Raw genomic sequence first — 26,800 nt, 5'->3', positions numbered from 1 at the left:
TAAGATCTCCTTACAGTGGAGAAAACATGATAAAGGGCTGTTTAAGATCCCCTTCCAGTGGAGAAAACTTGATAAATGGCCTTTTAATATCTCCTTCCAGTGGAGAAAATGTGATTAAGTGCCATCTATGATGCCCATCCAGTGGAGAAAACTTGGTAAAGTGCCTTTTAAGATCTCCTTCGAGTGGAGAAAACTTGATAAAGGGCCTTTTAAGATCCCCGTCCAGTGGAGAAAATGTGATTAAGGGCCATCTATGATGCCCATCCAGTGGAGAAAACTTGATAAAGGGCCTTTTAAGATCCCTTTCTAGTGGAGAAAACGTGATAGAGTGCCTTTTAAGATCCCCTTCCAGTGGAGAACACTTAATTAAGTGCCCTTTAAGGTGGCCTTGACATTTAGAAGACAGGATGCAGTGCCATACAGCTGCCCTATAGCACCTTCTGTGGCTGGTGCCCTTTTTATTTGTTCTGCCTCTCAGACAGCCACAGTCAATGTATTTCCAGCAAAATACCTTTTAGCCATTAATATCTATGTACGCATTTGCAGTTTTGTAAACACATGTCCCACCTGCGTGTACCTGAGATTTTCTCATAGGTTTCTCGTAAACAAGTCATAATCTTGCAAATCTTGTTCATTTCTTAAGATATGAGGACAAAAATCCCCTCAGTTTCATTTTTATTTATTTCACATTCTAACACTCTACACCTATAAAGGTCAACGTGTAGGAAAAAAATGAACAGTTGAAAAATGTAATTGAAAACAAAACCAACTGACAAAAGTTGTACAATTATTGATTTCCCATGAGACTGTGTATGAGTTTACTTCTGTAAAGGCTTTATGGGAAATTAGCTTTGTGTCTGTGTGTTTGGGATTTAAGGGAACTGAAATAAATATATTTTGTTGTGTTGTATGAAGTTAATGTAGTTTTGCATCACAACATCTGACACTTGTTGGTTGGCAGAATGTTTGAGTGGTAATTGAGGGTTTGTTCACAGTGATCTCTCTCATGATGGTGGTTGTTTCACTTCTCTCCATTGTCGTGTAAAATGTTCATTATTAGGGTTCTGCAAGTCAAACTAGACTGTATTGAGTTTAAAATACTTTATTTCATATACAACATCCAAAAACTCTCTAATACATTTGTGTCCACGTGACTTTTGATCATTAAAGTCATTTTTTTATTGATTTACCAGGACATCTCTTTGGTGAAATAAATCGTGGAACCTAGGTTGTTAGAGGTAATGGACCTTCATTTTGACCATCTTAATTGTGTAATTTCCTCTATGTAATTTTATGTTCTTGTGGCATTGGACAAATACTGTATGTGGTGGGACAAGAATGTCATGATGTTTACAGGAGTAACATGCTCACATTTAAATAAGTTGACCGAACCAGCTTTTTATCACTTAAGAAACATCGCCAAAATGCAGCGATTCCTATCATGAAAAGATTTTTTTTAAATGATTCATGCTTTTATTTCAGACAGATTCGCTTATTGTGATTTTTTTTTTTTTTTTTTTTTTTACATTTTTAGTGTTTTATTGTATTGTCTACCTGCACTTTGAGCTACTTCTCTTTTGTGAGAAGTGCTCTATATTTGAAGTTATTATTATTATATTGGGTTTCACTGAGGAGTTTATATGTCAAATGCATGCTGTGGCTGAGGCTTTCCACCATGACACATTGAAATTGACTCCACCTTGAGTAAATTGTTGGAGGAAACTCGTCATTCTTTTGGCATTATGTTTATACTGCCTAGCTTCACAAAATGGTAGCTAAAACTACAGTAAATAACAACCTCACCCATTTCATAGTTGCACTAAAGTTTGCACTTCCAATGCATTTCCTGTGACGACACATTAACAAGCATGCAGCACACACCTTAAAGGTAATATTGACTCATGGCGTGGCCTTTAAAGCGCTGTGAAGGAGGCCGACCAGCACGCACCCGTCCTGAGGGAGCAGAACACGTCCGTGAGCGGCACTGTGGAGCTTTTCTGGAGGAATGGCGGGACTGGACCTCTGACTTCAGCGGTGGGATCGGATCGCCTGTTCTTTTTTCTTTTTTTAGAGAGAGCGGTGGTTTCCGGCTGCAGACATGGCGACCATCGGGCAGATCGTCTTCGGCAGGTGTGGCCTAGAGGTTTGAACGCTGATGGTGATTCAGTCTGAAGGCGTTAAGGTCCCAGCGGTTGTGGAAGTAACTCAGTACTGTGGTTAGGTGGTACTTTTAGGTACTTTTCTTGAATATTTCACAGGGCAACAGCTAGAGATACTGGTTTATTTCAACAAAGTGGCAGTTGATTTATAAAACATTTTAATTTCAGGCCCGAAGAGGTGAAATTATCCAATATTTCACCAAAGAAAAGGTAAAGAATGTCCCCAGAGGTTTATTGTGTGATCCTTTGCAGGGGCCAGTCTCTCAGGTTGGGAACCACAGGACTAAACTACCAAACTTCATGTCACAATCTAATAAAAATGTAATCTAAAATCATATATATTTGGTCATAGGTGTTTTTTCTGCAGAACTTTTGGTGCTTTAAATACATTTTGCTCATAATACTTCTGTTCTTTTATTGCAAAACTCCTTTTAATTGTTGTGTTGATACTTTTACTGAAGTAAATGAAGAGCAAACACACTTCTTTCCCCAGTGCGGATGTTTACAGCAGACAACGCTTCTTATCTTGGTTGCTGTGAAGTTGATCCACATGTTGATTTTAGCTGCTCGTCGGTCTGCTGACGCTTTCCCGTGTGTGTGTGTGTGTGTGTGTGTGTGTGTGTGTGTGTGTGTGTGTGTGTGTGTGTGTCTCTTTGCGTGCAGCATGATTACCCTCATCATCATATTCGGGGCGGCCATCATCCTCATCTTGGCCTTGTCCTTCTCAGGTAAGACCAGACGGGTTCCTGGTGAGATCCGGTCAGACTGCTTGTCTGGTTTATTGGCAGAACGTATTATATTATTATTAGTGTATAAACTCCTGAGAATCGTTGTGTTTGCTTAGAAAGAGACATCAAGGCAAGTTGGCACTCTGAGTTTCTTTTGTTCTTTTGAAAGAAAAGTGCGTTTAAAAATTAAATATATTATTATTATTATATTATTAAGTTTATAGAGCACATTTCTTCAACAAGGCGAATCAAAGTGCTTCACATAAAACCACTAAAAGTATCAAAACATAATGCAGAAGAAAAGAAGATTTAAGAACAATTAAGAACATTCGTCATTATTGCTTTTTTAATCGTTTGTTTATGTTTGGGTGTAATTTATTATCACACTGCAACGCTGAGCTCCTCCAACTACACACAAATACACACACACACACAGACACACACACAGATACAAAGACAGACACAGACACAAAGACACACAGACACACAAAGACAAAAACACACAGACACATAGACACACACACACAAATACCACAGACACAACAAGACAAAGACACACAGACACACACACACACAAATATACACACAGACACAACAAGACAAAGACACACAGACACACACACACAAATATACACACAGACACAACAAGACAAAGACACACAGACACACACACACAAATATACACACAGACACAACAACACAAAGACACAAATACCACAGACACAACAAGACAAAGACACACAGACACACACACACACAAATATACACACAGACACAACAAGACAAAGACACACAGACACACACACACAAATATACACACAGACACAACAAGACAAAGACACACAGACACACACACACAAATATACACACAGACACAACAACACAAAGACACAAATACCACAGACACAACAAGACAAAGACACACAGACACACACACAAATATACACACAGACACAACAACACAAAGACACATAGACACACAGACACAGAGACACACACACAGAGACAAAGACACACAGAGACACACACAAAGACACAAATACACACAGACACAACAACGCACAGACGCACAGAATATTAATGAATAATGAATGAATACATATTATATGTACATATATATACACTCACCTAAAGGATTATTAGGAACATTTCTCATTAATGCAATTATCTAATCAACCAATCACATGGCAGTTGCTTCAATGCATTTAGGGGTGTGGTCCTGGTCAAGACAATCTCCTGAACTCCAAACTGAATGTCAGAATGTGAAAGAAAGGTGATTTAAGCATTTAAGCGTGGCATGGTTGTTGGTGCCAGTCGGGCCGGTCTGACTATTTCACAATCTGCTCAGTTACTGGGATTTTCACGCACAACCATTTCTAGGGTTTACAAAGAATGGTGTGAAAAGGGAAAAACATCCAGTATGCGTCAGTCCTGTGGGCGAAAATGCCTTGTTGATGCTAGAGGTCAGAGGAGCACGGGCCGACTGATTCAAGCTGATAGAAGAGCAACTTTGACTGAAATAACCACTCGTTACAACCGAGGTGTGCAGCAAAGCATTTGTGAATCCACAACACACACAACCTTGAGGCGGATGGGCTACAGCAGCAGAAGACCCCACCGGGTACCACTCATCTCCATTACAAATAGGAACAAGAGGCTACAATTTGCAAGAGCTCACCAAAATTGGACAGTTGAAGACGGAAAAATGTTGCCTGGTCTGATGAGTCTCGATTTCTGTTGAGAGATTCAGATGGTAGAGTCAGAATTTGGCGTAAACAGAATGAGAACATGGATCCACCATGCCTTGTTACCACTGTGCAGGCTGGTGGTGGTGGTGGTGGTGGTGTAATGGTGTGGGGGATGTTTTCTTGGCACACTTTAGGCCCCTTAGTGCCAATTGGGCATGGTTTAAATGCCACGGCCTACCTGAGCATTGTTTCTGACCATGTCCATCCCTTTATGGCCACCATGTACCCATCCTCTGATGGCTACTTCCAGCAGGATAATGCACCATGTCACAAAGCTTGAATCATTTCTAATTGGTTTCTTGAACATGACAATGAGTTCACTGTACTAAAATGGCCCCCACAGTCACCAGATCTCAACCCAATAGAGCATCTTTGGGATGTGGTGGAACGGGAGCTTTGTGCCCTGGATGTGCATCCCACAAATCTCCATCAACTGCAAGATGCCATCCTATCAGTATTGGCCAACATTTCTAAAGAATGCTTTCAGCACCTTGTTGAATCAATGCCACGTAGAATTAAGGCAGTTCTGAAGGCGAAAGGGGGTCAAACACAGTATTAGTATGGTGTTCCTAATAATCCTTTAGCTGAGTGTATACATCCTTACCTGAAGGCGACCGTACTTTGCTTTGAAAGTGAGGGCTGAGCGGAGGGATATTTAGTTGGTTGCAATCTGCCACCTCACCACTAGATGGCACTAAATCTCCTTTAAAAGATCTCACATTTCCACCAAAAGAGGGCCTAGAATAGCGTAACGCTCACCTCAAAGCGGATCACGCGTCCTCCATCGTGCGTTCGATAACTCGGTGCCGGTCCCACAGGACAGGCGTCCGAGGTGTCGAGCAACAACGTGACGCCCATCGCCAACCTCGGCGAGGACGAGCTGCTCAGCTGCTACCTGAACGCGGAGAACCAACCGGCCCGGATCACGGCCGTGTCGGTCACCTGGGCGAAGGCGGGGCTGACGGGACCCGTTTACCGGTACCGGGACGGAGCTCCGGCTCTCGCCGACCAGGACCCGCAGTTCAAAGGCAGGACCCAGCTCTTCCCAGAGGCTCTGGTGACGGGGAACGCCTCTCTGCTGCTGAGGAGCGTGAGGCAGAGCGACGGGGGCGAGTACACCTGCAGCATCGAATCCTCTGGCGGCGGCGGGGAGGTCAAGGTTCAGCTCAAAACCGCAGGTAGATAAATGACTCGCCTTTCCAGTTTCACTGTGTGTTTGCTTTGACAGCGAATTAGCATTTACAAGCAGACATGAGGACACATGTATAACTTCAGCTATCATTAATAAACACTTAGATCTGATGTGTACAACTGCATTTTAGTGTGTTTTTATCAAATATTGATGTACTTCTAATTAATAAGAACCAAGACTGAGCGGTTGTTATATAAAACTGTAAAATCATAGCTTGTTTTATGAAAAAAAAAAGCCCAAAACTGCTGTATTTGGATGTATTGAACACCATAAGTAATATACGGGTGAAATATATGGTTTGGTACATGAACACAATTCAAATGTCACAAATGCAAATGTTCTAGACCTCACCTGTATGTTCCCTGTTCTAAACCCTCTCTTTGTTCTGCTTCATTTTATCAAAGTCAACCTTTGCAGAGAGAATGTTCACATATTGTGTTATGATTTGGGTTAGAGAATGTTCACATATTGTGTTATGATTTGGGTTAGAGAATGTTCACATATTGAGCTATGATTTGGGTTAGAGAATGTTCACATATTGAGCTATGATTTAGGTTAGAGAATGTTCACATACTGAGCTATGATTTGGGTTAGAGAATGTTCACATATTGTGTTATGATTTGGGTTAGAGAATGTTCACATATTGAGCTATGATTTAGGTTAGAGAATGTTCACATATTGAGCTATGATTTGGGTTAGAGAATGTTCACATATTGAGCTATGATTTGGGTTAGAGAATGTTCACATATTGAGCTCTGATTTGGGTTAGAGAATGTTCACATATTGAGCTATGATTTGGGTTAGAGAATGTTCACATATTGAGCTCTGATTTGGGTTAGAGTTGGACCTTACAGCTGCATCATTTCAAATAAATAATCATCCTGAAAGTGATTTTTTTTACTGGCGGACCTGAAACCTTTAAATTTTTTTCTGTGTGTCATCTTCATTTACTCTTAACCAGTAACATATGAACTGATATTTACACATCTGAACACAATCTCACATGTGTACCTTTTATTATAACACCAACATTATTCAAATAGCCCTAGTGGTTGGAGAGATACACCCTTTTTAGTTTGGGGATGCAATTTTCGAGGAAAGGGCCTAAAAATAGGTTATTTAACACTTCATTTATTTCCCTGTTTTATGACCCTTTGCTGTTATTGTCTCAGCCTTCTCGGTCCCCACGTTTACGTTCACTAACGGCGTCCTGGCGGCCGAGGCCCCCCGGTGGTTCCCCAAACCTAACGTGACGTGGTCGGACTTCGCCGGGACCGTCCTGAGCGGCAGCACCAGCTCCGTCCTGAACTCCGTGGGCACGTTCAGCATCGTCAGCACGCTGCAGCCGGTCAACGTCAGCGACACGTACAGCTGCAGCATCCACAACGACCTGGTGACCGCCAACTCCAGGGTCACCGTGACAGGTAGGCTGAGGTCAAAGGTCAAATCCAAACACCTCAAATGAAATTAACAACTGATTATATATATATGTATATACTATTTATCTTATTTTGCAGGTTCTGGTGTTACAGGGAACACATACTTCACCTTCAGCTCTGCATCTTCCCCGCTGGCGTCAACACAGCTGAGCATTACGGCCTGTGTCCTCTGCATCTATTGTCTCACCTAATTACACACACACACACACACACACACACATACACGCATGCACACACATACACACACACACGCACGCACACACACACACACACGCACACACATACACACGCACGCACGCACACACATACACACACGCACGCACACACACACACACGCACGCACACACACACACACACACGCACGCACACACATACACACACACGCACGCACACACACACACACGCACGCACACACACACACACACACACACACACACACATACACACGCACAGGCGCGCACACACATACATACGCACGCACACACGCACGCAAACACGCACACACACACGCACACACATACACACGCACAGGCGCGCACACACACATACATACGCACACACACACGCACACAAACACGCACACACACATACATACGCAAACGCACACACACAGACACACACAGGCACACAGACACACACACGCACACACACACACACACACACACACAGACACACACATGCACACACACACACACAGGCACACACACACACAGACACACACACGCACGCAAACACACAGACACAAACACACACACACACACACACACACACACACACAGACACACACACGCACATGCACATGCATACACACACACCATCTGCTTAATTTATTATAGTGGGCGTTATTATAGTGTAACTGAATTTTCTCATTTAAACTTTTCTATTTTTAAGTTCTCAGATAAAATATATAAATATATATATATAATATTATAATTATTTATACTGGCTGTACAACATAAAATAGGATGAATTGTCACATATGTGTAGAAACTGCAGAAAAATAATATCATAAGTATTTGAAACAATAGATTACATTTCAACGTGTACAATCATCTTATGAAATAAGTATTCTACCGTTTTTGTATTACTGAGTTAATTAATAAATACATTGTTCTGAAGTGGATTTATTTCAAAAGTTGTGATGTCAATGGAGAAAATGGAGCTTTACAAAACATATACAGTACATAGCAATTAATATATAAATATACATTGTATAAATAATAGGAATTACTAATAGGTGCAGGTGTGCATAGATAGATAGATAGATAGATAGATAGATAGATAGATAGATAGATAGATAGATAGATACTTTATTCAAACCCAGAGGTACATTTTTTAGTAGCAGCAAGCACAGTTACATAGTAAACATACAAATATTAAGTATGAAAAATACTCTATATATACAATACAATAAAATTGCAGAGCGTGTTCAATTTAAGAAAATTAAATACTATAGAAAGTGCAAAAATGCAAAGTCTCTAGTGTATATCAAGTATGTACAGTTAAATATAAGCATATACAGTGACAACAACAACAACAACAAAAGCGGTGCTGTGGTTATTGATGTTGATGTAGATAAAATGTTCATATTCATCAGTTTAAACATCTGCCATCATAACTATTATTACCATGAACTGTGTGGCTCTGTCCTACCGGTAGAGGGCGACACTCAGAGCCCCAGACGGGCAGTAAAGAGTCCTGGGACGTCTTTGGACCCGCCCCTCGATGGGTCGAGAGAGGCTTCCTGTTGGTCCAGTGGGGAGGGAGGTGTCTGTCATATGTCCGAGGGAGCCTGAACACAGCCAGCTCCTCCCGAGGAAACTTGAGACTTCCCGGTGGGTTTTGAGGTGTAATTAGTGTGTGTGTTGTGTTCACCGTGGTGCTGGTTCTCTCGGGCCTGACGGGTTCGTGGAGCTCGGTGGGTCTCGCGCTCGGTCGTTGTGGCACCAGAAAGTCTCCAAATGTCAGAGGAGTCAAAGTTGAGCTCGGCGCAGCGAAACGGGGTCCCGGAGAACCCGAGGGCGGTGTGTAACGGGTGCAAGCGCCTGTACCGCGACCCCAAGATCCTGCCGTGTCTGCACACCTTCTGCTCGGACTGCATCGGCCAGCTGGAGCCCTTCTCGGTGGCCTCGCGCAAGGGTCCGGGTCCGGGGAGCGGCGCGCGCGCAGAGGCGCTGGACGCAGACCGAGCCGCCGCCGTCACGGTGCTCTGCCCGGACTGCGACTCCGAGGTGGAGCTCCCCGCGTCGGGACCGGGGGGCCTGAGCACCGACCACCTGGCGCTGGACCAGGTGTTCCTGCGGACCCTGCAGACGGACGGCCCGCTGGGGTGCGACCTGTGCGGCGAAGGAGGCGCCGAGAGCCGCTGCGACGTCTGCTGCGTCAACCTGTGCGGCTTCTGCTGCCAGGCGCACAGGTCTATATGAATATGTTATATTATATTATGTTATGTTATATTATAATGTCAGGCGCACAGGTCTATGATTATGTTATATTATGTTATGTTATGTTATATTATAATGTCAGGCGCACAGGTCTATGATTATGTTATATTATGTTATGTTATGTTATATTATAATGTCAGGCGCACAGGTCTATATGAATATGTTATATTATGTTATGTTATATTATAATGTCAGGCGCACAGGTATATATTATTATGTTATATTATGTTATGTTATATTATAATGTCAGGCGCACAGGTATATATTATTATGTTGTATTATATTATGTTATGTTATATTATAATGTCAGGCGCACAGGTCTATGATTATGTTATATTATATTATGTTATGTTATATTATAGTGTCAGGCGCACAGGTATTTATTATTTTGTTATATTATGTTATGTTATATTATAGTGTCAGGCGCACAATTACTATATTATATTATTATTATTATTATATTATATTCTGCTGCCAGGCGCACAGTTACTATATTATATTATTATTATTATTATTATTATTATTATTATTATTATTATTATTATATTATATTCTGCTGCCAGGCGCACAGGTTGGGTAGACTATTGTATTATATAGTATTATGTTATGTTATATTATATAGTGCCAGGCGCACATGTAGGCTATTATAATATAATAATAGATAATATAATATAATACATTATAGTGTCAGGGCGGCGCACATGTAGGCTGTTGTATTATATATTATGTTATGTTATATTATAGTGTAGTATATTATATTATGCTGCCAGGCGCACATGTAGGCTATTGTATTATATATTATTATGTTATATTATATTCTGCTGCCAGGCGCACATAGTATAGTATAGTGTCAGGGCGGCGCACATGTAGGCTGTTGTTATATTATGTTATAGTATAGTATTGTATAGTATATTATATTCTGCTGCCAGGTGCACAGCAAGGGTCATTTCTAGTCGTCTATTCTAGTCTATAATATTATATTATATTCTAGTGCCAGGCGTACAGTTATGTTCACTAGTCTTCTATTATAGTATATTCTATTGCATGAGGTTGCCAGGTCCGCAGGCAGAATCTGTTCTCGTCTCTTTTCATTCTTCATTGCATATTCTGTTGCTTTCTGTTGTCTCATGGCCAACTGAAGCTTGATAATCTACTGATATAAACTTGAAGCCACTATACTGTTCTAATGTGTTTTATTCTGAGCTGTCACACTAACAGACTAACAAAGGCGAACTCTTATTTTATTCCCTCCTATTCTCCGCTCCTATCTTTTGTCCAGCTCCGAGGTAAGTTCTCTTCCACATCTCATTATTCTGTATATTTCACGTTGTCGTCTCGTCTCCTGCCGTATTCGTCTGATCTCCAGCCGTATTCTCCGCCAGGTGTGACGTCGCCCCTTTTCCTCTGTTTCTCTCTGCAGGCGGCAGAAGCGAACGGCGTCTCACTCCGTCCAGCGTCTGGAGGAGCTGAGGTCCGGAGGTCGCCTGCGCCGCCCGGTCCTCTGCTCGCTGCACCCCGGCCAGGAGCTCCGGCTCTTCTGCCCGGCCTGCGACCTGCCCGTCTGCCTGGAGTGCGCCGCCACGCTGCACCGCGACCACGGCTGCTGCCCCACCCGGGACGTCATCGGTCGCCACGGGGGCCGCATCCGAGAGCTGGTGGCGGGGGGCCTGCGACCTCGCATGGAGCGCCTGAGGGAGTCGCTGCAGAAGGTCTCATTTAGACTTCCAGTTGCAGGTCCACTTCATGTCGCTTTAGGGGAAGATACAAATCCAGTATTTTCTAACAAAATCTTCTCTGTCCGCTCTGCTACAGGTGGATGTTTCCCAGGAGGCGTTGCAGTCCCGCGTGGACGCGACAGCGGGCGCGGTGAGGGTGTTTGCTGCAGGGTACGCCAGCGCTGTGGAGACGCACTGCCTCTCTCTGCTGCGCCGCCTGGAAGAGCTCCGAGTGCAGCGCAGGTAACACAGCCGGCATGCTCACGGGAAGATGATGCAGTATAGATTATTATTTAAACAACGCAGCAGTATTAAGCATTTTACGGAATAATCTTTTAAGTTAAAGATACTACCTCATAGTGGGACTACTATTCCTAACCTTCAACAGGAAAAAAGGAAAGGATGGAGAATTCTGAATATTGTCATATTCCACTATTATATATATATATATATATATATATATATATATTATTTTAATGTTTTATTTAATTATTTTAATTGTAATTTAGTACTATTATTTTATTACTATTATTATTAATTTATTTATTTTAATTATTATTATTTTATTATTTTACTCTTTTAATCTATTTTATTATTTTACTCTTATTCTTTTATTATTGTAATCTATTTTATAATTTTACTCTTTTATTATTTTACTCTTTTAATCTTATTATTTTATTCTTTTAATCTCTTATTTTACTTTTTTATTATTATACTCTTTTAATCTATCTACTCTTTTATTATTTTACTATTTTAATCTATTATTTTACTCTTTTATTATTTTACTCTTTTAATCTATTTTATTATTTTGCTCTTTTATTATTTTATTTTAATCTATTATTTTATTATTTGACTCTTTTAACCTATTTTATTATTTTACTTTTTGTTATTTTACTCTTTTAATCTATTTTATTATTTTACTCTTATTCTTTTATTATTGTAATCTATTTTATAATTTTACTCTTTTATTATTTTACTCTTTTAATCTTATTATTTTATTCTTTTAATCTCTTATTTTACTTTTTTATTATTATACTCTTTTAATCTATCTACTCTTTTATTATTTTACTATTTTAATCTATTATTTTACTCTTTTATTATTTTACTCTTTTAATCTATTTTATTATTTTGCTCTTTTATTATTTTATTTTAATCTATTATTTTATTATTTGACTCTTTTAACCTATTTTATTATTTTACTTTTTGTTATTTTACTCTTTTAATCTATTTTTTAATTTTACTCTTTTATTATTTTATTTTCATCTATTATTTTATAATTTTACTCTTTCATTATTTTACTCTTAATCTATTATTTTATTATTTTACTCTTTTAATCTATTTTTTTTATATCATTTAATAATTTTATTATTGATTTGTCCTACAGGAACCAGCTCCACCTGCAGGGGGCGCAGCTGCAGCAGGCTCTGCTGGACGTGGGCGGCGCCGTGGAGTTTGCGGAGCGGCTGCTGAGCTGCGGCTCGGACGCCGAGATCCTGAGCGCCAAAGGAGTGACCCTGAGGAGGCTGACCGGCCTGGCGGAGACGGGCTACGACCCACACCCGGCTAACGTCGCCCCCGACGACGGCGGCGGCATCCGCTTCATGGCCGGCGAGCCGGCGGGCGACGTGGAGGGATACCCGCTGGTCGGGGTGATCCACTCCAAGACGCTGGACCTCAGCAAGTGCACCACGGAAGGGGAAGGTAGACCTCAGCTTCTCCTCACAAAATACATATCCTAGAGAATACACCATATACTAGAGAAATACCCTCAAAGAGACATATTATTACTGCAAAGATACTCAAATACCCTCAAAGAGACACAACATTACTACAGAGAGACTCAAATAAACTCAAAGAGACACAACATTACTACAGAGAGACATAAACAACCATAAAAACACAAAACTAATACAAATAGACAGAAAATGACAAAAAAAATGACCACAAAGAGACAAAATGACAACTACTACAAATAGAAAGAAGATTACCAAGAAAAAAGACTAAATGACTACAAGGAGACACATAACGACTACACATAGTCAGCTTCTCCTCATGTTCCTACATCCCTGCAGATGAAAGTGTCTTCAAATGTGAATCATGCGTTCCAAAGCTGCCGGTGTATCATTCATCCAGAGCACCAATTATTGTAGATATTTATTTTCTATTTAGTCAAGAATGCCAGAACTATTTCCAGAGCTGCTGGCGGGGTCTCTGGAGAAGTTAAAGACTGTTGTTAACCTTCCCGGTGCTTCGGCTCAAAGAGGGAAAGAATTCCTGCGAGGCCGAAGGAATGTGGAGGCGACCCGACAGGCCTGAAGGCAGCGGGACGTCTACACTCACACAGACACACAAACAGGGGGAGGGGGAGGGGAACGCCTCCGGGTGACGGAGCACCAAAAAATCCGTAGAAAAGATGGCGGCCGGCTCCGTGACAATGGACCCGCTCTGTACATCAGCCTCTTTTCCACGGCAGAGAAAGGCCAGATGTGTGTGTCCAGGATGGCGATTAGAGAAGCAGAAGCCCCGCAGGCTTACCGGCGATTATCCGCCTCCTCTCCGTGTGATCGGAGGCTTTAGGAGTGGTGGAATTGCACCGGCTGAGTCCGTAACGCCGACAGCTGCCTGGAGCTCGGCTTAGCGGGCACATCGGTGAATTCACCGATAATCCACGCGCATTAGAAGGGGCAGACGGGCTGTCCGGATGAAGGTCGCCGAGGTCGCAGCAGGAGGTTTTAGCGGCGCAGTGGAAGTTATGACTGCACTCAGTCCTCCATCACACACACAGGTGTACAAGGAGGAGAAACAGAAGTAGAAGGAGTTTGATCAGCGACGGCATCCAATCAGATCTCCCTGCTGCTCCTGGGAAAACAACTAAGTCCAAAGCGACGTAAATCGCTGACATGAACACAAACAACAACAACGCCACTGATGAATATCCTCAGTTAGCAAGTTAACACAACACTAAGTATTGAAGCCCAGCTGGACCCGAGTCACTGGGGGTTGTTTTACAGACTCAAATAACCTCAGAGACACAACATTACTACAGAGAGAGTAAACGACTACAAAAAGACAGAAAATTACCACAAAAAAAAGACTAGAATTACTACAAAGAGACAAAAACGACCACTAAAAGACCCCAAACTACTGCAAATAGACAGAACATGACCCAAAAAAATACAATATAACTACAAAGAGACACAAAACTACTACAAATAGACCCAAAACTACTACAAAGAGACAGACAATTACCTAAAAAAATTACAAAATTGCCTAAAAAAAAGAAAATATTTCTACAAAGAGACACTAAACGACCACAAAAAGACACAACTACTTCAAATAGACAGATAAAATGACAAAATTATGGAAGCCCGTTTCCGCCACAAAAAGAAACACATTTGAGAAACACATGCAACAGCTACATTAATAGCAATGCTATTATTTGTTGAGCTAAAACGTCAACAGTGACGCTTGCATATCGTTTGCATGGTTAGACCGGCGAGGGGATGAAGAGACCTGTGAAGACAGCGCAGATAACAGGAAGGAGAAAAGCCAACGTCACTGAAGCACATGCGCACTTACTATCTCATAATTTCGACTTTTTATCTCATTTTTATGACTTTTTATCTCATTATTATGACTTTTTATCTCATAATTATGACTTTTTATCTCATAATTTCGACTTTATTATCTCATTATTATGACTTTTTATCTCATTATTATGACTTTTTATCTCATAATTATGACTTTCTATCTCATAATTATGACTTTTTATCTCATTATTATGACTTTTTATCTCATAATTTCGACTTTATTATCTCATAATTATGACTTTTTATCTCAGAATTATGACTTTCTATCTCATAATTACGACTTTTTATCTCATTATTATGACTTTTTATCTCATAATTATGACTTTCTATCTCATAATTATGACTTTTTATCTCAATATTATGACTTTTTATCTCATAATTATGACTTTCTATCTCATAATTATGACTTTTTATCTCAATATTATGACTTTATTATCTCATGATTATGAGATATGATAATTTTTTTTTTTTTTGTTGTTTTTTTTTTATTTGAGCGGAAACGGGCTTCCATACAAAAATGACTACAAAGAGAGACAAAACAGCGGTGAGACGGTGGGAGACGAAGCGGTCTGAGTGATGCTTGAGCTGAAGTACTGTATGTGTTTGTATCTGCCTGTGACCTTTGACCCCTCCGGCTCACAGGGCTCCAGAGGGCCGTGGAGGGCCAGCAGGGCCACTTCACCCTGGTGTGCCGAGACTCTGCCGGGGAGCAGGTGGAGCGTGGCGGAGAGCACGTCCTGGTCAGCATCGTCCACAAGGAGGCCGAGAACTGGTGAGAGTGTTGGAACAGTGGAAAGGCCGAACAATTTGTTTTTATTTGTATTTGTTGTCCTGCTGGTCCTCTGAGTTCTTGTCTCTGATGTCGTTTCTGTCCTTCAGCACGTTGGAGACGACGGTGGACGATAACAGAGACGGATCCTACAGAGTTACATACACACCTGGAGAGACGGGAGCTTACTCAGTGTGGGTCTGTGTCCGAGCGCAGCACGTCAAGGTACCACGCCAAATATATATCAATATATATATCTATATCTATATCTATATATATATATATATATATATATATATATATATATATATATATATCCCTGCGTATGTAAATAATGATGTGCTGCAGCTGTGCAGCCTCACATTAAATCAACGTGGACAAAATTCTCTTCAGGCAAAACAAACAGGCTGCTTATGACATCACTGATCACATTATATTTAATAATAAATACATTCATAAATAAATATGGCTTTGTAATATATATAAATATATAATGATTTTTTTTATAAATGGATGTTTTTCAAAGGACTACTTTAAAAAAAAAAAAAAGTATTGTGAATGTATTCTTTAAATCCCGGGTGATCATGGGAAGTAATAGTCCGGAATTCGATGAGGTATAATTAAAAAGTATTTAATAAAAGGTTCATCACAAAAACAGCTTATGCATTCTCGCTTGAGGCCTTCTCTTGCTCACAGATTCAGTCTGTCCCCCAGTTACCTGCCGCCTCTGTGGTTCAAGAGCCCCTTCCAGTCTTGCGTGTTAGTTTATCTCAATTACAGAGCTTAAGCTCACTCATTGGTTAGTTCTACGGCATGCGATTGGCTAAAAGTCCCACAGGGGCGGAGTCTCTCTTTGGCGCAGGTTTTGAAAATGGCTCCATAACATTCATGTTTTCCGGTACCTGAAGTCCTCACTCCGCCCTCCTGTGTTTACTAACGCAATATTTGACCTAGAAGGAGTTGTTATTCAGTTCTATATGTTACAACTGATGAGACTACAGCTTTCAGTCATCCTTCCACAGACTCTTTACCTCCCCCCACTGTGCCTGATAAGAACAGTCGAGATTCCCCAGACCACAGGTGGGCCAGTCCCCTTTGTTCTTAAAACCAAATGCTCCATGGTAAAACCCCCAACCACATTATATGTGTAAATTACCATGTGACCCTCAGCATACTAGTGGCTCTGTGACCTGATAAACAATCATTCATCCTAAGCATTGCAATGTACACATGGACATCACTACACAGTAATAAAAATGACCTTAATATGCATACAATTACAAATCCCTCATAATAATATCCCTTATTAATTATCATATTTCATGCATTGTAATCTACACATAAACATCTCATTTTTCATAGATGTGCAAGTCCACATGTGACAAAGTAAGCTTAAAAAAACACGACAGTATGCATCCACAATTCCACATTTATTTGTTTTCGGGGACTTTTATTTTCCTTTTTTACAGATGTGGTGATATATTCATTTATCACCTCACTTATTTATTTCATAGGCATTTTTTGCATTTATTTCTTTAATATTGAATAGAATGTCACTCCTTAATATTTGCCTCCTGGGATGCTAGAAAAGTAAAAGACCGTTTGAGCTCCCGAACTGCAGTTAATGTTTTGGTTTACAGACACACACACACACACACACACGCACACACACACACACACACGCACACACACACACACACACCCCGGCTGACCATCCCCGTCCCGTCCTGCAGGGTTCTCCGTTCCTGCTGCAGGTGAAGAGGAGGCTGAGGCGTCACGGCGGGACGTTCCACTGCTGCTCGTTCTGCTCCAGCGGAGGAGCCAAAGAGGCTCGCTGTGGCTGCACAGGAACCATGCCAGGTACTGAAGAGGGCTCCACCAATAGGAGGGCTTAGTTCATTAAGAGGGCTCCACCAATAGGAGGGCTTTAATTAAGAGGGCTCCACCAATAGGAGGGCTTAGTTCATTAAGAGGGCTCCACCAATAGGAGGGCTTTAATTAAGAGGGCTCCACCAATAGGAGGGCTTTAATTAAGAGGGCTCCACCAATAGGAGGGCTTTAATTAAGAGGGCTCCACCAATAGGAGGGCTTTAATTAAGAGGGCTCCACCAATAGGAGGGCTTTAATTAAGAGGGCTCCACCAATAGGAGGGCTTAGTTCATTAAGAGGGCTCCACCAATAGGAGGGCTTTAATTAAGAGGGCTCCACCAATAGGAGGGCTTAGTTCATTAAGAGGGCTCCACCAATAGGAGGGCTTTAATTAAGAGGGGTGTTTTGAGGGTTTAGTTATCAAGCAATAATCTGATCTTTTTCCTGTCTGTCTGCTCTTCTATCTGTCTGTCTGTTCTTTTGTCTGTCTGTTCTTCTCCGTGTCTCCCTGTCCTTCTCCCTCCCTGTCTGTCTGTCTGTCTGTCCCTCTCCCTGTCTGTCCTTCTCCCTGTCTGTCTGTCTGTCTGTCTGTCTGTCTGTCCTTCTCCCTGTCTGTCTGTCTGTCTGTCTGTCTGTCTGTCCTTCTCCCTGCCTGTCCTTCTCCCTGTCTGTCTGTCCTTCTCCCTGTCTGTCTATCCTTCTCCCTGTCTGTCTGTCCTTCTCCCTGTCTGTCTATCCTTCTCCCTGTCTGTCTGTCCTTCTCCCTGTCTGTCTGTCTGTCTGTCTGTCTGTCCTTCTCCCTGTCTGTCTGTCCTTCTCCCTGCCTGTCCTTCTCCCTGTCTGTCCTTCTCCCTGTCTGTCCTTCTCCCTGTCTGTCTGTCCTTCTCCCTGTCTGTCCTTCTCCCTGTCTGTCCTTCTCCCTGCCTGTCCTTCTCCCTGTCTGTCCTTCTCCCTGTCTGTCCTTCTCCCTGTCTGTCCTTCTCCCTGCCTGTCTGTCCGTCTGCAGGCGGGTTCTTGGGTTGTGGTCACAGTCACAGAGGACACCCCGGTAAGCCTCACTGGTCGTGTTGCGGCAGCACAGAGGAGCGGTCTGAGTGTTTGCCTCCCAGCGTGCTGGCTGCCGTCTCTCCCCGAGGACACCTGCGCACCTGTGAGCTCTGAGGAGGCGAGGAGACGAGGAGATGAGGAGGCGAGGAGATGAGGAGGCGAGGAGACAAGGAGACTCTCTAGGTCGGGCGCCGTGACTTAGTGTGAGCTTTCAGCGAAAAGCTCTGACTTTCACTGTTCACAATTTAAAAACATGTTAACCAACATCCGTCGTGTTCATCACTACCAAATATTAATTATTTGACAGAATGTTGACCTTTTTGTTTTTCATGATGACACTGTTTTTGTTTTTTTTAAACAAACAAATGGAGATAGATCTGTTTATTAATATCTTCTGGTCTCAAGCTGATATTTTAAACCTTAAAGCTGCTGTCGATTTCAAAAGGTGCTGAAATCAATGTGTTATATCTTTTCATGTCAAACCTGTTTAAATAGAAACATTTAGGATCACAGAACTGCTCATTACTTTTGTATTTTTATATTTTTCAGTCAAGGAGAATATATATATTTTGTAATGTAAGTGCCTAAAAAACTATTGTAATGCTGAAATATATAAACAACTATACTTAATATTCCACACTGACCGCTGTTGTACACTGGAGAAGATATTATCATTAAAGATGATCACCTGCACTCATCTGAGAACCTTTACGGAGACGTTGAAGCCTAATAAACACTGTTCATGGAACTGTATGAAAGGAATACTTGTATATCAATTTCTCCCATAATATCCATCTCATGATGACTACAAAACATCATGAATGTACAACTTTCCTCTAAATGTAAATGAATTCATGATTTATTTTCCAGAAGAACTCAAATTGAAATGATGTTTATTTTTACAAAAGGATTACATGCAATGATTTTCCTTCCATCTTTCATACATATGTAAATATAAAACGCTTTGAGAGATTTCAGCGAGTAAATTAAAACATTTCTCTCATTTCTCTCTAGAAAAGACACTTTTCTTTGTTTGAGAGAAAAACATTATTTTCCTCAAGAATTCCAGGTGACTGATGTGCAAAACGATATGATCCATTTAAATGGATTTTTATTAAATAATACTATTTTTAGAAAAGAAGATACACACTATGAATGTCTTCATTTTGCTGTTGAAGCTGATTATTAATGTGAATTATTTTTCCTCTAGCCATTACAACCCTTCATTTCCATGTAGCCAGTTTTTCATAAATATGGAGATATGTAAGTGAATAAATTAAAACCCCGGTAGAAATCACACTGGCATTAATTTACTGACGTAACTCGTCCAGTATTTTGCATAAATCATGATTTATTGAGCGTGACATTCTCTCTTTAAACCACCGGGCAGCAGCAGAGAGCTGCTCTTTATTCTTTAATTCAACACTCGTGTCCTTCTCCTGCACTTCTTCCTACAAATCATTCATAATCGTCGTTCTCACGGCCGCGCCGAGCAAAGAGGCTGCTGATGAATTCTGCATCGTCATGGAGACAGAAAAAAAAAAAAGCATCTTAAGCGGCTCGAGATCGACTCTTAATATGAATGTTTGATGAACGGGGACCTGCTCCACTCAAAGAATCCATCGCTGAGGAAGTTACATCATCAGCGGTGTGGCACTGCTTAGTCACACACACACACACACACACACACACACACACACACACGAGGGCAGACGGGGGTTAAAGATGATGGAGTGGTTTAAAACCTGCCTTTAGTATTGATTTCTCCCTCCCTCCTTTCAGTGAAGTCAATCCAGCGGGAATCACACACACACACACACACACACACACACACACACACACACACGTCAGCTGTGACGCCAGACCTCAGAAGCCCCTGAGCTCTCGACTAAAAGCACCTCGTCGATGTGATATTGTCTCACAGGCGTCTTTTGTTTTTAATCTTTTTACATTACTGCTTCTTGTTGTTTTTTTAATTATGCAAACAGAAAACCAAAAGGAAAGCGAAGCGTGTGACAGCATCTTTTAAGTAGAGAGGATCTTCGCCAGGTGTGTCTGCAAACCACCACGATTAGCTCAAACTATCGGATGCGTTGCAGATCTAACACAACGACAATTCTCAATTTCTTCCCTGAAATTTGTTCTAGAAACAGATTTTGTCTGCTGAGGTGAACGAACAGGACAGGACGTGTGTTGCAGTAACCGCGACTTTACGCTTCAAGTCTATCTTTTTGTATGTGCAGAAGTCGGGTTGATGGCCAACACCTGGCCAACACACGGAATACCTGTTGGTGTTTCTCAAAGTCCAGGAAGGATCCTTCACCGTCGAAACATTTCAAGGACACGTCATTGAATCTCGTCAAAGGACTCTTCCGAATGTCCGAGGTCCTTCGAGTCCGACCCGTGGCCACGAATGGCAAACAGGGGAAATATGCTCATCAACTTTTGGTATTTCACCTCAAAAGTCCACCGAAGTCTGTTTCCGGACCAATGTAGAGCCAGATTTTTCTCTGCATTTTTAAAAAATGTAATTAATAGGTCGTTTTAAAAAGGGTCAGACATCCTTCATCCTCTCTGAGCTGCAAGAGAGCAGCACGACTTCCATCATCATCAAGACCACACACACACACACACGCACACACACACACACACACACACACACGCACACACACACACACACGCTGTACATTGAAGGTCATCTGAAATGCTCTGACGAGATGAACATGCTGCTACAGAACTCCCGTTGGAGGTTCCCTGTGTGTCGAGTTGTGAATAATTCATCTTGATTTGTTAAAATGAGCGTGGTGTCAATAATTCATGAGCGTCACAGAATCTAGTTTCCAGAGCGAGTTATGTAACAAAGGTAGCAAAACCCACCAGACACCAAGAGCTCCCAAGCTTCTATAGATATGATATATTACTGCTGATCAGTGCTGGAAGGATACCGAGTACAAAGGTACTTATATACATGTGTGTAAAAACAATTCAATCATTGTAGTATGTTATTGTTTGACTACTCCATACTTTTAAAAGTTTTAAGTACATTTTCCTGAATAAACTTTTCATGCAGGATTATTTTATTTTCATTTTATTGTATTGGTTTCTTTGGTAGGAACAGTGCACATTAATAAAACATCACGGCAAATGCGCCAAAAGGCTATTTTTCATCCCTAGTTCCTGGACAGAGGATACAAAAATCCCCCGAAAAAAACTGAATAGAAGATTAAAATTACAAAGTTCTGCATCATTTATACTTTTTAAGCATGCAGCAACAATAATATTAGAAGAGAGAATATTCCGGGACATTCAGGACACCCTTATACTGCATTACTAAGTATATGCAACATAGAGGCTCATAAAACAACTCATGCAAATACATTAAGGATGGTTATATTAAATAGAAACATGGACGAGAGACAAAACAATGCTGCATTGTCAGACACTAAAAAATAAACATAAAAAGCATGAAGAGTGTGCAAAATATATGCATCAGTCTGACACAGCAGAACTACCAAAAAAAAGACATGCAGGTGAATGAGGATCAAAAGACACGAAAAGAAAACACATGCCTGCTGTTTTGGACGCATTTCCTAAAAGGTATTTAGTTAATTTGCAACTTGTGTCATATTGCTCCCATCTAAGTAAATTACAGCGTCATCTGCATACATTTGGATGTTGCTGTAAGGACATGCTTATGAAAGATCATTGATATACAAAGAAAATACCAGTGGGCCCAGGATATATCCCTGTGGGACACCTGTGGAGGGCAGCTGATGGATAGTCCTGTACTTGGACACACTGGGATGTGTTGAGCGAATATGATTTAATCCATTTAAGTGTACCTGAAGAAACATTGTAGCTGGGTAACTTAGACATGAGAATGCTATGATTGACAGCTCCAACAGCGCCCCCTTTGTCCAATAGAAATCAGTTAAATAATCGTCTCTGATGGCGATTTGCATTGGGTTGAGGGCAAAATAACTGCTATTTAAATAGCAGATAATTAGCTCAACTACTTGTCATGGAGTATTGTGGAGGTGGTGTTAGTACTTTCACTAAAGTAAAGACTCTGAATACTTCCTCCACTGCTGCTGACACTGAAATGCCTTTAAAACACCAGCGGTTATGTCTTCAGAATGAGTGTGTTTTTACATGCTCGGCTGTGATCAACAGACTGCAGGTCTTTCAGGTTGAACACTGTGTAACCTGATTATAGACGGAGAGGTTAGGCCTCAGTCATGACAGTAATAAACTTACAGGGCTCTAAATGGAGCCTAACCAGCTCCCACTGGAAAATAGTGGAGTTGGTAAAAGCCAATGAAACCTGTTTGTTTGGAGCGGCTGTCTTTGAGTTCAAGGACGCTCTGCCGATGGAGCGAAATGAATCCATATCCAGCGTTTAAAAAAAGATGACAGCTGCGTGAAATTGGCGGAGATGCTTTGTATGCAACAGGAAAGGCATTTTAGAAGCACTTGTTATTTTGGAAAGAGCACATTTATTGCTGAGCAATAAAGTGCAATCCTTAAAACACAGCGTCAGAAGCAACCTTCACCTCGGCCGTGAATTCAGATTTTAACATTTCAATTTGACATAAATGTTGTGAAAATGCCTGGGGACAACAACACAGACACTTGTCATCAATCAGTGCCGCTGCTGTGTGTCTTTTATTTGTAGCTGTACTGTGGCTTGTGTATTGACGCAACACAAGCTACAATTCATTTAGTTTTGGTTACTGTGATAAAGGTTTCATTCTTTTCTGTCACATTTTCAATTATTAAGCTTTCAAACCTATTTACAAAGTCAACATTTTAAAGAATCATCAGGAGTTGTCAAGCATAAAGAAACAAAACTTAATAAACTACAAACAACATAAATCCATTAAAGTAATACGCTGTGAACTAAAATGCCAGGTGGGTTTTTAGTGGCACTGACCTCGTTTCACACGTTGAAGCTAAAACACTGAAACACTAAAACACTCACTGCCTTTGAGCCTCGACTGGGAAGCTTTTAGCAGCAGTCGGACGAGGACCCGAGGAGCCTTAGTGCAGGTAGAAGACGGGGTTAAAAGATCAGAATTGTCAGAATGAGCCAAACCACAGAGGGTTTAACAGTTCTACAAAGAGCCTTATCGTGTTGCACAGAGGATAAGAACCCTTCTCTAATGCTGTTACTAATTATGACTTCATTCAGTCTATAATAAACATATCTCTCTTACATCCAGGTTTCCTAAGTGATTACTTTATGTCACATTTACCTCAAAAGTTCAACAAAGAGACTGTTTTGCTGCCAAAACCTACATTTTTAAGTGAATAAAAAATTATACAAATATAGAAAATACACTTTTAAGTGTCTGGAGTTGAACTATTTTTATTTTGCATAAAAAAGCCAAAATGAATCTTGATTGGTAAAGGAACTAAAAATGTAAACAAGTAAAAAGTACAATATTTCTAAATGTAGTGTAGTTTCTTTTAACTTAAAGCATTAATCCTTCAGATTTTAGTTCTGGTTGTTTTAAAATTTCTATTTGGGTTAAAAGTTTGGAATTATGCTCAGAGCATATCAGTTTGGAGTATTATATAAACATATATAATGACATTAACAGTTTACACTTTGTGTTTGTCTGCAAAGGAGAAAAACTGTATTTCTTGTGTTTTGCTGTGCAGCGAAATGTGAAGCAATCTGCATTTAATTGTGCAACCCTGTTGTAGAATGACAATAAAATAACCTTATAACCTCAAGTACAGAGTCAATGCATTACTGGATTTCAACAAAATGATGAATATTTGATGGAATGCAAAGTGAACTCGCTGACTCACTTAAAACAACTCCAAAAAAGTGCAAGTAAACAAAAAGTCCGGCAGGTAAACGAGATGAAGTGTAATTTGCCGCTCCACCTTCGCCGCCTGTAGAGCCAAACATCACTGACAGCGGGATCACTTTATGCTTTTTAAAGACGTTGGGAAGGTGACATCATGGGTGAGGATGTGTCCTCCGATGGATCTGTATCGGTTTCCAATACAACGGGAGTGATGGATCACACCGGCTTGGAGCCCAAAACAGCAACGCGAAGAACACAATGATGCAATGAGAGGATTTGTGTGCAGGGACTTGGAGCGATCAATACACTGCAGATCAAAGACGGAGGCGAGCAAACTGATCGGGAAGGGAGGATGTCTGTGCTGCTGAATTCATTGCCCTCCGTCTGATGTATATGTGTAATGAATGCTGCATTTTGGGGTTTCTTTCACCTGAATCTCTGCATGTTTCTCTCCGTTTTATTTCAGGGCGGAGGTGTGCAGGCAAAGACACTTTGAGGTGTCTCGCCTTCACACTTTGCATTGGAGGAGTTTCATTGCATAATGACAAACCTACTCTCAGTTTAATTTCGCTTGTAACCGAATCAGGGACGTTCTGGAGCTGTGAGACGATAAAACTGCACCAAATGTACAAAGTTTCTTCAGCTTTTACGCCTTCATCAATACTTTGGAAAGAAGCATGTGTACAAAATGATGCACAAGACATCTAGCATTGTTCATTCAATGCTACATTTCAGTGAAATGTACTCTTTGACTACATCTCCAGTTCATAAAGGCCCCGTTAGAACTCTTTAATGTGCTGCGAGTCGTGACAGCCAACAGTCTCAGTGTTGTGTTTCCTGGTGGTGAACGATTCAAAGCTGATTTAGATGCAGAGAAGCACTCTGGTATCTGGAGGATACAAGCCGGGCCTCAGTAAAACTAATCAGTATGAAACTAAATTATAATCAGAGGAAACTTACAGCACTAATCAACGAGATCTGGAGAACAAACTCAATAAGTGTTCGCTGACCGTTTACAGGACCGACGGACAAACTCTGACAAGAAGATTCATTAATTACAAATTACACAAAGACGTTGTAGAAGCAGAGGAAAACTCCAGATGACAAAAGAATGACTTTCTCTCTTCCATCAACTTTTCATTTTGCACTCACCTGGTCTGACTTGTTCGCTAGATTATATTCCATATTACGAGTTTTTTTTCTCCTTTAGACACAGTTAAAATAAAAAATGTTGCACCACACACCAATAATAAAACGTCAATACTATACTTCACTTAAAAGTATGAACAAATAGGACTTGAATCACTGAGTGAACTGGTAAATGTGGGATCCCCATCCTTCAGTATTACTTGTGAGGTACGCTGATGCATAACGAAGACGTGGACAGAGCTCTGTTTATCTACCCATCATGCCGTGCTGCCCGGCACGGACTCCCGATCGCTGGCTCTAGGCGTCGCGCCATTAACTGGAAAGTCGAAAATCAACAGTGCGTTGCAGAAAACCCTTTCTCAGCACTATACGCAGTTATCTCCGCCGGAGCGTGGGATTGACACTTCTCACACTATTTCCCTCCATGGACCAGCATACAAATGCCGCTTGTCCACCAGAGCGAGAGGTTGCCGTTTGACCTTGCCGTTTGACCTTGACCCCGGCGCTCTGACAGACGGGACCCCTCAGGTGTCACAATTCAACCGCTTTTGGTGAAATACAGCATCTCATGACACACGAGGCTAAAGAATGTGTTTTTGTCTTTTGCAGCATTGTATTTTGTGGGAGTGAAATGTGCCACACACCCTCTGCAACTTGGCTGTGATTTGGAAGCTGTCAGTCTTTTTGTGTCTGCTCAGCTCTTTTTGTGTGTGTGTGTGTGTGTGTGTGTGTGTGTGTGTGTGTCTCTCCTCGCGTCCACACCGGCGTCACACCCCCAAGCGGCTGACTCATAGTGATGATTCCTCTCCGAAGAGAGGACTTCACAGCGATTACGGCGCCGCACGCCGTATCACACCGCCGCTAATTCCCTCAGCGAGGGGCGCCCCCGTAAATCACACGCGTCCCGGTGGTCCAACGGTTGTTGCCGCAGAGAGCGAGGCTGCAGCCGGTGTGAGCTCAAGGACCAGCTGATGGACTCTCGCACACTCAGCACAAAAAAACACGTAACACTGGGACTGTCTTTATGGTTGAACTTTGTGCACGGATGGATTAGCTGTCAGGGAAAAAGCTCACTTTGGGATGCGGGCTGACATTGTCACAGTGAGGACTAACTGCCGCTGAGCTCTTCTTC

At 41.4% G+C, this 26,800-nt stretch overlaps 2 protein-coding genes across 2 annotated transcripts; both read left to right on the top strand.

Annotated features, from left to right (window-relative positions):
• Positions 1-2,098: 2,098 nt before the first annotated feature.
• Positions 2,099-8,220, top strand: vtcn1 (V-set domain containing T cell activation inhibitor 1; the record flags this gene model as incomplete). Its single annotated transcript, XM_079223611.1, has 5 exons — positions 2,099-2,130; positions 2,823-2,887; positions 5,454-5,813; positions 7,000-7,251; positions 7,345-8,220. 5 exons carry the CDS (start codon positions 2,099-2,101, stop codon positions 7,455-7,457), a joined length of 822 nt encoding a protein of 273 aa, XP_079079737.1. The 3' UTR covers positions 7,458-8,220.
• Positions 8,221-9,123: 903 nt separating this feature from the next.
• Positions 9,124-19,355, top strand: trim45 (tripartite motif containing 45). The gene is made up of 8 exons (XM_079219563.1): positions 9,124-9,682; positions 11,131-11,419; positions 11,523-11,668; positions 12,810-13,126; positions 15,658-15,787; positions 15,895-16,009; positions 17,518-17,644; positions 18,660-19,355. The coding sequence occupies exons 1-8, from the start codon at positions 9,228-9,230 to the stop codon at positions 18,812-18,814; spliced, it is 1,734 nt and encodes a 577-aa protein (XP_079075689.1). The 5' UTR covers positions 9,124-9,227; the 3' UTR covers positions 18,815-19,355.
• The last annotated feature ends 7,445 nt before the right edge of the window (positions 19,356-26,800 follow it).

Source organism: Taurulus bubalis, assembly GCF_910589615.1.
Source record: "Taurulus bubalis genome assembly, chromosome: 1".
NCBI classification, from domain to species: domain Eukaryota; kingdom Metazoa; phylum Chordata; class Actinopteri; order Perciformes; family Cottidae; genus Taurulus; species Taurulus bubalis.
Note: the sequence above shows the minus strand (reverse complement) of the source record. Positions and strands in the feature narration are given on the sequence as shown.